The sequence below is a fragment of the Talpa europaea genome (genome assembly GCF_964194135.1).
Source record: "Talpa europaea genome assembly, chromosome: 16".
NCBI lineage: Eukaryota > Metazoa > Chordata > Mammalia > Eulipotyphla > Talpidae > Talpa > Talpa europaea.
Window position 1 is genome coordinate 12,171,715 of NC_140084.1, and position 15,507 is coordinate 12,187,221.

Below are 15,507 nucleotides of genomic sequence, written 5' to 3' on the forward strand. Positions count from 1 at the left end.
CAGTGACCCTTGGAGCCAGGTAGGCGTCCAGGGCAATTTTCATTCTTCCGGGACTTCGCCTCCCACCAGCTCGAGCCTCCGCCGACCCTCCCCCCAGAGAGTGTCCGCCTCCTCCCGTCCCCCCACGAATAATCAGCCCCTCCCGGGCACTCAGAAAGGGCTAATTTTGAAAAGCCGCCTGGCTCCGCGCCTCAGCCCCCTCAGGTCACCGGCCGGCCGAGGCCTCCCGGTGGGTGGGGACCCGCCGCGCGTCAGCGGCCGCGCGCCGCAGGGGCGGCGAAGGGGTTAAGCCGGCGGGGGGGCGGGGAGGCCGAGGGGGCGCGGGCCGCGCCTGCGCTCTGCCGCCCTCCATTGTCTCCACGGCGGCGAGGAGCGCCGGCGAGCGCAGCCCGGGACCGAGCGGGGCGGCGCGGCTGGCGGGGCCGGCGGCTGCTGGAGCGACAGCGCGACGCGACGCGACGCGACCGCGGCTTCCCGAGCTCCGTCTGGCCGCCCGGCTCCGCGACCCGCCCGGGGCCTGAGGCGTCCGGGCTGCCGTCCCCGATCGCGGAGCCCTGAGGCGGGGGACGCGCCCGGCGCCCCCAGCCCTCCCGCGCCTCCCCCAGCCGGGCGGGCGGCCTCCTCCGGCGCCTCCCCGCGCCCGCCCGCCGCCCGCCGCCGCCGCCCTCCCTCCTCCCTGCGGCTCCCCGGCTTTCGGGAGCCCGGGGGCGGCCTGTGGCGCGCCGCGCCGCGCCGGACTGCGCTTCTGTGGACCTTGAGGGAAACATGCGTTGGGTTTGGATCGCCTGAAATTCTTAGTTTGGGATCCCCGCCCGCTGGCCTCTTCCGCTCCGCGGGATTGCTTTTCTCTTTTTTTCTTCTTTTTTCCCCCCCTCCCGGGTTCCTTTTTTTTTTTTGGTGACTCCCGACCGCTTTATGCTCGCCCAGCCCTCCCCCAGCTGCTGAGAAGTGGGGGAGGGTCTCGGCCTCCAGGCTCCCGCCCCGCCGGGGCTCGGGCGAGCATGGGGGGCAAGCAGAGCACGGCGGCCCGCTCCCGGGGCCCCTTCCCGGGGGTCTCCACCGATGACAGCGCCGTGCCGCCGCCGGGAGGGGCGCCCCACTTTGGGCACTACCGGGCGGGCGGCGGGGCCATGGGGCTGCGCAGCCGCTCGGTCAGCTCGGTGGCGGGCATGGGCATGGACCCCAGCACGGCCGGAGGGGTGCCCTTTGGCCTCTACACCTCCGCCTCCCGAGGGACCAGCGACTCGGATCGGGCGCCCGGCGGCGGAGGGTCCTCGTCCGACTCCACCTATGCCCATGGCAATGGTTACCAGGAGACCGGCGGCGGTCACCATAGAGACGGGATGCTGTACCTGGGCTCCCGCGCCTCGCTGGCGGATGCTCTACCTCTGCACATCGCACCCAGGTGGTTCAGCTCGCACAGTGGTGAGTCCGCGGGGTGAAGGAGGCCTCGGAGGGGGGTGCGCAAGGGAGGGCGCGCCGGGGCACCCCAAAGATGCGCGCGCGCGTGCGGAGATTTGGATGTGGAGTGCGCGACCTGGGTTTGTCTGCCTCCTCTTTGGTTCCTGAAGCCAAGGGGTGACTGGGATACCCACTCTTCAGAAAAGAGGCTTTCTGTGAGACTGTGGAGCCGGGCATCTCGGGACTCGGGCGTTGGTTCACTTGTGGATGGGCAGAGTAAAACCCGCCTATTGAATTCCTGTTGATTGGCACCACCGGCCTCAGAGAAGGTCTTGTGTGGCTCATAGCAAGTCGGCCTCAGGCTTCTTCCTTCGGTCACTGCAGCATTGTGCCTGTCTCACCGTTAAGAGAGAGAGGTGTCTACCTGAGTGGGAAAAGAAGTACAACTGGGGGCTAGATGTGTTTGGATTAAGAATTTCCCTCTAGCCTGGAGAGGGGTGCCCAGTTTTGCCTCCTTGCTGGAGATCTGTTTGAAATGTTTAAAATGGAGCAGCGGGCAGGCTGCTGGCACAGACAGGTGTGGCCTACTGAAAGGAGTGCCTGGCCAGGGAGCCACCCGGGGAGGCTTTGCAGGACCAGGGCTTTGGTGGCCTTGCTGCAGGTGTGCGGCAGGCTTGGCTCACTGACTCTCACGCCCCTCCATCTTTTTTCTTCTCTGTGTTAACTTCTTGGTCTTTCTGGGAATCTGCATTTGTAGCAGGGGTAGGAATTTATTGCCACGTTGTTGGCACATGGGGAGAGGTTTCAAAAAATCTGGGTGAATTAATTTTGTGAACTGCTGCTGACTGGCCAGTGAAGTGAAAAGCTGAAGGTGGATTTCCCAGACTCTGAATGGCATGAGCTTCTGGAGGAAAACAGGTTTGTCTGCTCAATAACCTGAGAAGCCAGGTTTGGCTTCTAGAAAATTGCTTAGATGGGGGTGTGGGCCGCTATTTGCTGGTTGGCAAGTTGAAGAAGTTAACATATTCAGAGTCCTTTACAGAGAGTTGAGAAATTTTAGCTATTTTGTGCAGAGGAAAGATTGCTTATGGAGGATTTATGCATGTAGTGGATTCCTGTTCCAGCTATTTTGAAATAGAGTAAGGCTTTTTAGATCTCTTTATTTCTGGAAGTGGTCTGGATTTTTTTTTTTTTTCCAATTCTAATTTAGAATAGCACTTGGAAGAGGTTTTTGAATTGCAAGGATGGTATGCTAATCCCTGAAGAGAACTCCAGATATCCTTTGGAGCGTCTTTGACCTGTGTGAAACTGGCCTGAATGAGATGCAAGCTTAACTGCCTCTGGCATTTTTAGGTATTTGGTCCGCTTCAGACATCTTGAAATTAATAATCTTTCTTATAAAATTTATTCCAGCAAGAGTAAAAATCATCTCTGAGATGATTTGGTTAAGTTTTTCAAAAAGAACTGTCATAAGTATGAATTGTAAACTGAAAGGCACTGTAAGAAGATTCTTTAAAATCACAGAATTTTTTGTTGCAAAACAAATACAATTCATAGTCTGGGGAGGGGTTCTCTTTTTGCTAAAATCTCTTTAAGTCTGTCTCTTACTAGAAACTTCTTCAGCATTGTTCTGTTGGGTTCCATGGTAACTGCTATCAGCTTCCATCGGATTCCAAAATTTCAGACTCTTCAGCTGTGAAGCATTAGCTTTTCTTTTTTGCAACCAATTGTAGTGAGGTCAGAGAGCGCCTCTGAACCCAGGAGACTACAAGAAACATCGAAGCATATTCATTCTCTAGGGAAAGGTATCTCAAGTGTATATGTGTGTGTGTGTGGGAAGGGTGGGCTGCAATTAGTACTTTGAGTAATAAATACATTTTTTTGTAGGCTCATCCTGTCCTTTTTTAAGACGTTGAGCAAACCTGGGCCTGCCCACTGTATGTCCCCATGAATTTCCAGATGTTCTTGGTGGGTGAATGGGTTTCACCTTCATTGAGAAACACTAATTTGGGGATTCGTTCTTTTATTCTACTGATTAGTTTTTCCTGTGCAATTCATTCAGCTGAATCTTCCTGTTTCTACTCTTCTGTGATGGTGGTTCTATTGGACTTCTGGGACAGGCCACGGGATCTTCCTGGGCATTCCTTTCCTTCTCTTGTTCATTACTGTAAGAAGAAGAACTTCTATTTTGTACCCTCTGAGTAAGGTCTGAGCAGTTTTTGCTCTTGTGTCATAAAAGTACAAAGGGAAGGATTTCGGTGCACATTTGGCTAGATGCCTGGAGTCGATAGGATGCTGTTGCTGGTGCTTTCAAGGTGCTTTTGGAACTCCTCCTGGGCACAGAAAACAATTGTGAGGGAAATAAGTGGAGGGAGGTCAGTGTATACAAGACTCCTCAAAGGGAGTGAGCAGATGTTATGTCAGAAGGTGAACTACTGGGGTTCTAGCTCCTTCTTTGAGTAGCTGTGACCTTGGGCAAGACACAGCACCCTCCTGAGGCTCATCTTTGTTATTTTTAAAATAAATGTGATAATCCTGGGCAACCAGCCTGCAAAGGTTGTTCCCCAAATCCTGTGAGGTTACACAGTAGTCACATTTGTGTTCCTACTCTCCCCAGTGCTATGACCCTCATATGTCCTGCTCCCTGTGCCTGGAATGCTTTTCCTGCCATTCCTCACATGATAGCGCTTTTGGATCTCTTCCGACTCAAATTAAATTTCACCTCAGAGACCATTCTTAAAAATTGGTTCACTTCTTTTAATCTCTCCAGTCACTGACCTGTTACCTTGAAAGCACTTAGTCACACTTTGTAAGTATTTTTAAAACTTGTTTGCTTTTTAAATTTTAGTTTAGCTAAATTTTAAACTCCATGATAGCAGGAGTTTACCTCTTGATCATTATTGGAATTCTTCCATGTGTGTGCCTGGCACAAATATTTTTTGAGTGAATGAATTTAAGTCTGTGAAATTCATGTGTATCATTGTCATTATAACTTTATGAGGTAAGACTTTCTATTCCTATTTTATAGGTGAGGAAACTGAGGTTTCTGGGAGAGGTTAAGGAACCAATACAAGATCAGGTAGCTAATGTGGGTGGGGCTGGGATGAACTGCAGGTCTGGGTGCCGGAACCTGGGCTCTTAACCATTGCATTCTGCTGCTGCTCCTCATCAAACATACGGAAGTTGGGAGGTGTCCTGGTAATCTCAGAGCTGTAAGTCAGAGGCTAGGCTAGTCTCACCTCCTGGTTGGGCTACTAATTAACTGCTGAACTTGTGACCTTGGGCAAGTGAGTCATTTCACCTTAGAGTCACTATTTCTTCACTTGAAAGATGGAGCTAATATATGTCCTGCTGACGTTGCAGATTTGTCTGGCGAGGGTCTCATGAAATACTATATACAACGGCCAAATAACCTACAGATGGAAAGTGGATTCCTGAAGGGACACTTCTATAGTTGTCTGCCTTCTATCTTCTCAGAATTTGCTGGGCACAGGGATTTAGAACTATGTGAAATGTTTCTCTAAGATGGAAGCTAGTGCTCTTTACTGAAATCTGACCTACATCGATGGGTCGCTCATAATAATGAATGCCATTGAGAAGAGCTGCTTTATGGAATCAGAATTAGAGTTCTTTCTTTTTCACATTAAAGTGTAAGTCTGTGGGCCTCCCCCGTGGCGCAGCAGATTGAGCGCAGCGCTGTGGAGCTGTCCGCAGCCTCTGCAGCATGGGTTCGATTCCCAGCCAGCCAGGGAGATACCCACATGGTGCATCAGACCTCCCCAGTCTCACCCGCTGGTCCCCTCAGCAGTGTTTTTGGTCCATCTGCCTGTTCTGCTCCCCGCTCTGTCTCTGGTGAGTTCTCTCACCCTTCCGTGCCTCCGGCCTATACCCCAGCTGTTACATAAATAAAAATAAATCTTAAAGAAAAAAATGTAAGTTTGCCGTTAGGTATTTCATTCCTAATGGCTGCTGGGTGGTTTTCTGGAGATCTGATCATTCTTTTGTAGTTCTGCTTAATCTCAGAACATGGATTTCTAGATGTGGGGAAAAAACACAGAGGATCCACCATGTTGGAAAAAAGATTTTTGATTTAGTTTTTTGGGATCTGTTATGAGGGTTTCACTCCAATATTTTAGGTCATAGCATATTTAGAAAAATCTAAATTGTTCTTTATTGTTACCAGGTCATCAACTGGGACTGATATAGGATGACTTTTGATGTCTTTGAACATGCTAGCAGGATATCTCATAGGTTCTGTTTTGCAGCCACTCTGTGGTTCTCAAGTGATTTAATTCTCTATTCTTAAGTAATTAGGGAGAATTGCCAACGCCATTGGAGTAGGTCAGAAAGCCTCTTTGTACCTCACCATAGGTGTGCTGGTGGTAATGGTTTCTGGAGAAGGAAAAACATTCTGTGGTCTCCAAAGAGCATGATGGGTCCCCTGCCCTGCAAAAGTTCTATTCCTAATGAAACTTTTTTTCTATTTCCAAGCAGAGCTTTTACTTCTCTTTTACCATGAAGGCTTATTTTCTATAAATTTGGGGGAGAAGGGGAAGTTCCTGTGAGGGAAAGATCATTTCTTGAAGGTTACAGTTAAATTCGTCCTTGTTGGGGTTTGAAAGGTGTTGTAGGAAACAGTGGTCTCACTCTTGAAGTGTTTGTTTTATGGGATGTGCATATTTTGTTATTAAACAAAGAGTCACGCCAAATATGTCACAAGGAAACCTCCGAGCCAGGCCACTCTCAAACAAAGAAACGCGCTTCATGCTTTGTACTTTACGCATTTGGGGGGAAAAAAAACAACTTCCTGGGGAAATGGTGGTAACTTACATCGGATACCAGTCCTGTGCCTGCTAACTCTTCAAAAGGAGAGTTTTTAATGACTGTGGTTTACTGAGATGGTGGTAGAATCATGAATCCCAGAACCTAAATATTGATACCAATCTTTTGGAATGATGAATTGATGTAAAATTCCATTCATTTCTTACCCAAAGCTTTGTCATGGCCTTATGGGAATCAATTGAATCCCAGTGATTATTGTGGATACAGCCTTGAATGTGAAAAGGGACTTTCACTTTCAGATCTTTTGCTCTTATCTGGACACAGGTTTATTTTTGAATCCACAGTTAGATTCCTGACTTTGATAGGCCGAATGCCTGCGGGGTAACTTGGGAGGAATGAAATACCCTAAAGTGTGAAGTAAATACAGAACCAAGTTTAATCTTAAAGCATCCGCTGGGGTGGGGGTGGGGGTGTGGGCATATGTGGGGGGCGGGGACGGGTAGGTTAGTTTCTAGACTGATGAGACAGGGTTTTTACCTTGAGATATCCCTAGAGTTGTTAGGTAGAATTCAGAGTATAGCCCTCTCCTTTGGGGAGCAAAGGGGAAGAGAGGATTCACTGGATGCCTGTCAGTGCCAGAGAAGTGAAGGCATGATAGGATTTGTAGTTAGCTCTTGGACCTACAGCAAGGAAGCAGATATACAAACAAAAACTGTCCTGCTTTCTGTGAATGGTTTGAAGAGTTTTCAACTTAACTCTGCCCCACAGTCTCAAGGGGGCTCCTTAACAGGCAGATGACTGGACCCCCCACTCCTGGAATTCAGTAGAGCTGAGCAGAGACCCTGAATCTGCATTTGTTTCAAAGGATTCTGAAAATGAAAATGATTCTGAAATGTAAAGGACTGTCTATATCTGAAACTCAGCTCTGCCTTGGATTTAACTTTTCTCTCCCCAGAGAAAGAACTCTTCTGAATGCTTTTTTGGTATAACCATTATTGTGTTTCTGTCTTTTTTTTTTTTTAATAGAGGCATGTTTTATTTATTTATTTGTTTCTTTGTTTGTTTTGTTTATACATGCACTGGGTACAGTCAGAAGTGCGGGAGGGTGAGAGAATTCACCAGAGCCAGAGCGGGGAGCAGAGCAGGCAGAAGGACCGAAGTACACTGCTGAGGGGAGCAGCGGGTGGCAGGAGAGGTCTGCGCGTCATGTGGGACCCTCCTCCGGTGGCCGGGGAGCAGCCAGGGATTGAACCGGCACTGCAGAGGCTGCGGGCAGCTTCGCAACCCAGCGCTCAACTACTGTGCCACCGGGGAGCTGTCTTTTTTTTTTTTTTTTTTTAAGAATTATTTATGCATTCAAGAACTGGGGTACAGGCCAGAGGTGTGTGTGGGGTGTGTGCGCGAAAGGATTCACCAGAGACAGAGTGGGGAACAGAACAGGGGGATTGGCTGAAATACATTGCTGAGGGGAGCAGCAAGTGAGACAGGAGAGTTCCGCTGCGCTATATGGGGCAGCTCCCTGGCTGGCTGGGCATTGAACTCCTGCAGATAGCTTCACAGTGCTGTCTCGAGGGAGCACTGTCTCAGAGTGCTCCCTTGCGCCACCAGGGAGGCCCTATTGTGATTTTCAGTGTTACTAATCAGATATCTCCTAAGCAGCATCCGTACAAATCTTTTCAGTTGCTCTTTTCCCAGAGGGTAGATTCGTCCAGCAAGAGCAGTGTTTTTCGTTCATTTTTTGGTGGTTTTCATTCACATGGAACTCAATATTTTTCTCCTACAGGTAGGCCTGGGGCCTGAGCTGATCTGTCTTGGTCTTGGGTATTAAAGTTGCTGGCAATAGAAGGTGATCATGGCAGTATCCCCCCCTGATTTTTCTTCTAAGCCACAGCTCTTTTGGCTGCTTGTGCTACAGAAGGGCTTATTGAATTAAATTCTCTTTCATATATTCTCAGCCAGGCAGCTAGAAGAGTAAAGATCTTAGGGTGAATCCAGACTTTAAAATGGACAAAAGACCAATTTTCCTTTTCTCTGACTGTAAAGTATGAGACTCCTTGGGTATTAAAGTTGCTGGCAATAGAAGGTGATCATGGCAGTATCCCCCCCTGATTTTTCTTCTAAGCCACAGCTCTTTTGGCTGCTTGTGCTACAGAAGGGCTTATTGAATTAAATTCTCTTTCATATATTCTCAGCCAGGCAGCTAGAAGAGTAAAGATCTTAGGGTGAATCCAGACTTTAAAATGGACAAAAGACCAATTTTCCTTTTCTCTGACTGTAAAGTATGAGACTCCTTGTGTATGTATGTGGTGATCTTTCTTGAGCTAAGACATTCATTTATTCAACTGATGTTTATTGAGTGCTTCCAGTAGATTGGACCTGTGCTGGGCGCTGGGAATATTTATTTTTCATAAAGGTAATTAACATAGCTTTGTTCTTTCTAAGAATCTTTTTTCTTCCTTTCTCCGATCATTATGAGAGAGTCTGCATAGTGCAGCGGGTGGGAGATTTTGCTTTTTTTTTAAAAAAAGATTTATTTATACAAGCACTGGGTACAGTCAGAAGCACGGGAGGGTGAGAGAATTCACCAGAGCCAGAGCGGGGAGCAGAGCAGGTAGATGGACCAAAGACACTGCTGAGGGGAGCAGCGGGCAGCAGGAGAGGTCTGTGAGCCATGTGGGACCCTCCTCCAGTGGCCGGGGAGCAGCCGGGGATCAAACCGGCGCTGCAGAGGCCACGGGCAGCTTCGCAACCCAGCGCTCAATTGCTGCGCCACCGGGGAGGCCCAGATTTTGCTTTTATGAGTGCCTCTGTTGGATAAGCAGATTCATGTGTTCTTGGTAAGACTGCTGCCCAGGTGATATTTCCCTCACGATGCTCATTCTTTCCTCAACCCTACTTCTTGGCTGGAGCAGGTGATCTTTGTGCTTCCGGTCAAGTGCCTACTAAGAAATAACTCACATCCCGGTACAAGTGGTCCTTTCTTCTAAGCAAGACTATTAACAGAAAAACTTCTGTGAGCTCTTCATGTGTCTCTTTGACTTCAGTATTTTATTCACCCCTAGAGCTGCTTTTCTTTTTGGTCATTGAACACTGTTTTCTAGGCGGCTGATCCACACTTTTAAAATCCAGCTTTAAAAATTTATCCTGAGCCACATATGCCCTTAAGGTAATGGAACAGTTTTCTTCCTTGGTCTTGTAAGTGTGTGTCTTCAGAGCTCAGAGCTCTTCACCACTGACACTTTAGTTATGTTCTAAGCAAGTTTTAAAGCCTGGTTTACAATAGACAGCATTGGTATTGTAATGTCACCCCCTCCCCCCAGAATAGTTATTAAATCAGTGCTATATTTGAGTATTTGGGGCTCAAAGTAAAATACTTAAGAGAACATTTCATGCTGAAAGACTTTATGTAGACTCTGGCTATAAGGTGATACTGTATATTAAGGAAGTCAGTTTCTTAAGGAAATAACAATTTCTGAAGGATAATTTTCGGGGAAACCTCACTTTACATTTAGGTGGTTGCTCATCATGATTTTGGGAACTAGACTTTTTTTTTTTTAAGATTTATTTATTTATTTATACAAGCACTGGGTACAGTCAGAAGCGCAGGAGGGTGAGAGAATTCACCAGAGACAGAGCGGGGTACAGAACAGCCAGAAAGACCAAAGTACACTGCTGAGGGGAGCAGAGGGCGACAGGAGAGGTCTGTGCTCCATATGGGACCCTCGCCTGCTGGCCGGGGATCGAACCGGTGCTGCAGAGGCTGCGGGCAGCTTCGCAGCCCAGCACTCAACCGCTGCGCCAACGGGGAGGCCTGGGAACTAGACTCCTTAACGGATGGCTCCAACTTTCTGGTTGACAGTACCTTTTTAGCCCTCTAAAAGGTGCAATTAAATAAGCCATACTTCACACAAAGTTCTGAAACTAATCACCTCTGTACTGGACAGTATCTTCTAAGGTTAAAGTTGGTTTTTAGCCCGTGGAACAAACTTAAGTCTGGAATCAGATGGGTGATCCGGGACAGAGTTAAGAAGGGAACCCCAGAGTGTAGACCTCAGCTGGCTTGCTCATTTTGCCCATATTTCTGAGCTCTTTGGAGATCTTTTCCATTTGCTTTCCTTTCAAATAACCTTTTTCCCTGCCGAGGTGGTTTTCCTTAGCGCTCCCAGGATTCTTTTATCCTGATGCCTGTCTAAGTACCCTGGGAATCTTACAAAGATTTGAGGGAGCTCTTGGGATTCCAACTTAAACCAAAGTAATACTTGGTATACCAAAAAGGCAAGTTAGTTTTTTTTTTTAATCATCTTGTTTGATTCTATTTAGATCCAGACACTTTTAGTACTTTCAAAAATATAACAACATCTAAGTCAGCTTTATTTCATTTATATTAATGCCACCCACTTCTGTCACAAGCAGCACCAGATACCCATATCCCTTCCTTGTTAGTAGGTTTCCTCATCCAGGACCCATTGCACTAAAACATTCCTACCACTGCAGCCAGTGGCAGTGGAGCGGAATCGGCAGGTCTGAGACCTTTTACAAAGGTCGGCCTGCAGACTTGCCACCTTCCATCTCAATATCTGACGAGCCCAGTCTTGTTGGCTGTATTGGGTTTATTTTCTACCTCCTCTCAGCCCAGGGGCCAAGTGCAACATAAATGGGTAGTGAGTCTAAGCATCTCCAGTATTTCAAGATATAGGAATCTCCTATGAAGTGGCAGACCTCTGAGAAATAGTATCATGAGCTGTTCTGTTTTGCTGTGACTTTGGAAAAGCTTCAGGTTCTTATGCTGAAAATTTGTTTAAAAAAAAAAATCTTTTTAATGAAACAGTGTGAGTCACAAAGCCACCACTCCTGCTCATAATAGCATTTCTCACCGGGGGGAATTTTGGGTAGCTGTTGGAGGAGGGGTTTGAGTAGGTTGTGGATGATAAATGCCTTGGTGGAACATATCAGAACTCTGGTGCTTTCTGTGCTGACAGCAAGCCCTGAATTCAAAGTACAGGACAGCCACATGGAACGGGAGGCCGGTGTTAGCAACTCACTGCAGGAGCATGACCAAGTGAGATGGGAGTGTCAATGTTCAGGCTCAGTTCATGAAAACACTCTTGTAGTGTGAAAGAATCCTGATACGCTAAGTGAGGACCTTGGGTCAGAGGGCCCGGGGCCATTTACAGGTAAAGCATCAGATTCCTAGATTAAGGGATGACTGGACCTAATGATGAAAATTTACGAGGCACAAGTGTGCCTTTTTCCATATTGTGAAATGGTGGCTTGGTGCTTGGTACTGACCATGGGAATCCTGTACAGAGGATTCATAGAAGGTCATCTGTGCTCTAAGATTTTTAGGTCTGAAGCTTAAAATCACATCCAAAGGCAACACATCGCCCAGACTCTCTCTCTCTCTCTCTCTCTCTCTCTCTCTCTCTCTCTCTCTCTCTCTTTCTCTCTTCTGGTTGGTGAAAAGGAAAAGGGAACATTACTAAGAGTTTAGAACAAACCAGTGCACGCCCCCAGTGCCTGTCCCCACACTCTGTGCCACCAAACCTGAGTTTTAACTGTTTTTAAACTTCAGTGACTTACAGTGCTTCTTTGGTCCTGCTGTCTGAACCACCCGCTTAGGTAAACTACAGACAGAGGAAAGGCTGAACAGCTATTAAAACTGTGTTAGGATTTGCTTTCCTTTGGAAAGTTGTAGGTGTTTTCCTGGCTTTGTACTTACCTTCAAAGCTCTTACCAGTTGCAAGTCTCCAGAGCTCAATAAAGGGGAACAGGAAGTCGGCATTTGATGCCTGAGAGCCAGCAATAACTCATAGAGAAAAGGGCATGAGAATGGAACTGGTGGGGGCAGAGCCGGGGGAGGGCTGGTGCGGCGGGTTCTGGCCTTGACCAAGTAGATGCATCCTTCAGCAGTGACTTTGACCAACCCCTTCAACCAAGGGGAAAGCAATAGCAATGGCACAAAACACTGATTTTTCTTAGGCTTTATAGGGGAGGTGCAGCATTTTTATTTGATGGCATCATTACAAAGTATTGATATCTTTTGCCTGTGGAGTTCAAAATAAGTTCCTTTCAAACAAGTTTTCCTAAGGAAAAGGGCATTATCATCTTTTTAAAATAAAATAGCGGGAATTAGTTCCCTACTTCTTCTCTGAGGGTCCTTAAGGGTACAGCTTATCGTGGGATCCAGGATGGAGCCTGGCCCTTCCTGTTCCGTTCACTTCTAGTAGATGAACTCTGAAGTTTCAGTCCTGTGATTGCTAAATGGAAAAGTCACAGGGGTTTGTGCTATTTCAATTTTTGTTTCACTTGTATATTTCAGGAAATCAAATAATGGTGTGACTCTGACTAGGAACTCTGGTCTCTTAGAATCTTTAAAAAAAATGAGAGCTATTTCAGGCATTCACAAGAGATAATGCACTTACCCACAAAGCAGATGAATAAGTAAAACATTACAGGTATGATTTTATGTGCCCCACCTACTTTCTGTTTTTCTCTTTTCCTTCCCAAAGGTAACTACTGCCTGTTTACTATTTATAATCTTTCATATGTTAGTGCTTTTACTGCATGTATCTATCCAAAACCAGTATTTGGTTAATTTATATTAGCTTTATCATAATGTCCATGTTTCATATCCATGTATATATATATATATTTTTTTTTCCTCTAAGTGGATTTGAGGTGTATAAATACACTTTATTACTTATTGCTCTAATACATTTATTTTCTCTGCTGTACTCTGTTGTATGGGTATACCATAAGTAGCACTGTTTATTGATCCAGTTTCTTATTAATGGACATAAAAAGTTGCTTTTACTTGCTTCAAGAAAGTTTTTCTCTGTTTCTCTGTATATTTGAATGAGGGTTTTTTTGGTGTACATATTTGGCCATGAAATAGGAACTTTATTTCTCTGATTCTTAATTAAATATTGCCCAGTAGATTGCCAGTGTGCACATACCAGTTTATATTCCCCGGATAGCATGTTTTCACTTGCCCCATGTCCTTGCTTGCTATTGTCATTCCCAGATTTTCAGCAAGCTCTGGTGGGTGTGAAATGGTATATCATTGGCATCTAAGTTTTAGTTTATATATTTGATATATGCATTTATATACAGTTAATATTGCATGTTTAGTAATTTTGTTTCCTCTTCTGTGGAATGCTTGTTCATATCTTTCCGTAGGCATATATTGGATGTTTTATCCTCTTATTACAAGTTTGTATGAACTTGTATTTGTTTGGTCTTGCTCCTGAATAATAATTCTTTGTCATCGTATGTAATGGATATATATTTGTCCTATCTGTATCTTATTTCCATTATTCTCTTTATGATTTCTTATGGTTAACTTAATTTTTGTGTAATTGGGCAGTCCAGTGTTTTTTCTTATTGTGCACATTGCGTCTAAAGAAAATTATTCTTTCCCAGAGGTCTTAAAAATATTCTAATTTCTTCTAAAAGTTTTTAAAATTTGCCTTTCAATTTAAGTCCTCAATCCATGGAGAATTATGATGTTTGAATGAGGTAAGATGAAGATATATTTTCCTCCTTCCATGTGAAAATAACCAGCTTTCCCAGTGGCAAGTAAGGAATGGTAAAAAGTCTTTTTCAGGCCTCCCTGGTGGCGCAGGGGTTAAGGACACAGCGCTGTCAAGCCATCTCCAGCCACTGCAGCAGGGGTTTGATCCCCGGCTGGCAAGAGAGCAATGTACATGGTGCAGCAGACCTCTCCTGTCTCTCCCAAGTTCTCCTCAGCAGATTTCAGTAGATCCTCCCGTTCTGCTCCTCACCCTCTCTGGTGAATCTTCTCACCTCCCCCACCCCACCTCTGATCTACACCCTAGTTCTTGTATGCATAATTAAATAAATCTTTTTTTTTTTTTGAAAAGGCTTTTTCCTACTAATTTGAAGGGCTTCTCTGTCATGTATAGTCTCTTCTAGGCATGAATCTGTTCCTGGGCTTTTTGCCCCACATTCTATTGGTCTTGTGCAAATACTGTCTTAATTACTGTAGTTTTGTCCGGCTGGGTGGAAGGGCAAGTCCTTTCATCTTGTTATGTATTCTTTTTCAAAGCTGTGTGGTCTAAATGATTTCTAGGGGACAGATAAGGAAATCTGGATGGAATCAACAAAATTAAGTATGAAGTACAAAGTACCAGAACTGCTCTGTTGATAGCTGGTGTTCTCAATGACAGGACATCTGGCAAACTGACCCTAATGGGCAGTTTCAATTTTTTTCCCCTGCTACAGTGCACAAACAATAACATTTCCCTATGTCTTTGTATTAAAAACAGAAGAATAAACAGTTCTGTATGTTACTGACAACAACAATAAAAACAATAGAAATGGGTTGGCTATTTTTGGCACTAATGCTTCCAGATAAATTTTAGAATCAGTGTTGTCAACTACTGTGGGAGAAAAAAAATTAGGATATTTATTGGAATTATATTGAGTTCATCAGTTGTCATCATTGTAAAATCGAGTCTCCCTAGGAATCTTATTGAAGTGGATTTACAGAGAAAATAATTTTTTTTACAATTTTTAAATCTTTGAAATTTCAGATTTCCAGAAAAGTTGAAAAATTTATACAATAACTATTGCATTTTTATCACCCCAGAATCTGTTATCATAAATAGTTGGATTAGGTTCTTGATTCTACAAAGCAACTTTAGGACTTAATGAAACGTCTCAAGATTGAGAAATCTACACTGACCTGCTTCTGGGAGTGTGAAAACCGCATGATCTTAAAAGTGTCATGTTGTCTGAAGGGATGGCTAGACCTAAATACCTTCATCAGAGTTGATGCTTTCCCTAATGTGAACTGAGAGAGATCCAGTCCCAGCCTCTGCTCCCAAGGTTCGTGGTGACCCCATCTGTTGAAAGAGGGGCTTCAGAGCCTCCCCGGTGGCGCAGCAGTTGAGCACTGGGTTGCGAAGCTGCCCGCAGTCTCTGCAGCGCTGGTTCGATTCCCAGCTGCTCCCCGGCCGGCCACCGGAGGAGGGTCCCGCATGGCGCGCAGACCTCTCCTGCTGCCCGCTGCTCCCCTCAGCAGTGTACTTCGATCCTTCTGCTTGCTCTGCCCCCGGCTTGGGCTCTGGTGAATTCTCTCACTCTCCCGCGCTTCTGACTGTACCCAGTGCTTGTATAAATAAATAAACAAATCTTTAAAAAAAAAAAAAGGAAAAAAAGAAAGAGGGGCTTCAATTGTCTGCCATTGGGAGTCTTAGACAGCCATATGCTAGAGAACTTAGATTAAGTCTGCTTCAGTGTGACACCAGAAGAGAATGTGTGGGCCTCCCTGGTGGCACAGTGGTTGAGCGCTGCATTGCA

At 45.8% G+C, this 15,507-nt stretch overlaps 1 protein-coding gene across 2 annotated transcripts in view; it reads left to right on the forward strand.

Moving 5' to 3' along the window:
• Positions 1–1,001: 1,001 nt before the first annotated feature.
• The window catches only part of ZNRF1 (zinc and ring finger 1), a gene marked incomplete at both ends in the record, with an annotated part of 87,463 nt that continues 72,957 nt past the window's right edge, over positions 1,002–15,507 (forward strand). For both annotated transcript variants that reach the window (XM_084256645.1, XM_084256646.1), the window contains one exon: positions 1,002–1,425. In XM_084256645.1, coding sequence (XP_084112771.1) covers positions 1,002–1,425 — 424 coding nt within the window. The remainder of the gene's footprint in view (positions 1,426–15,507) is intronic.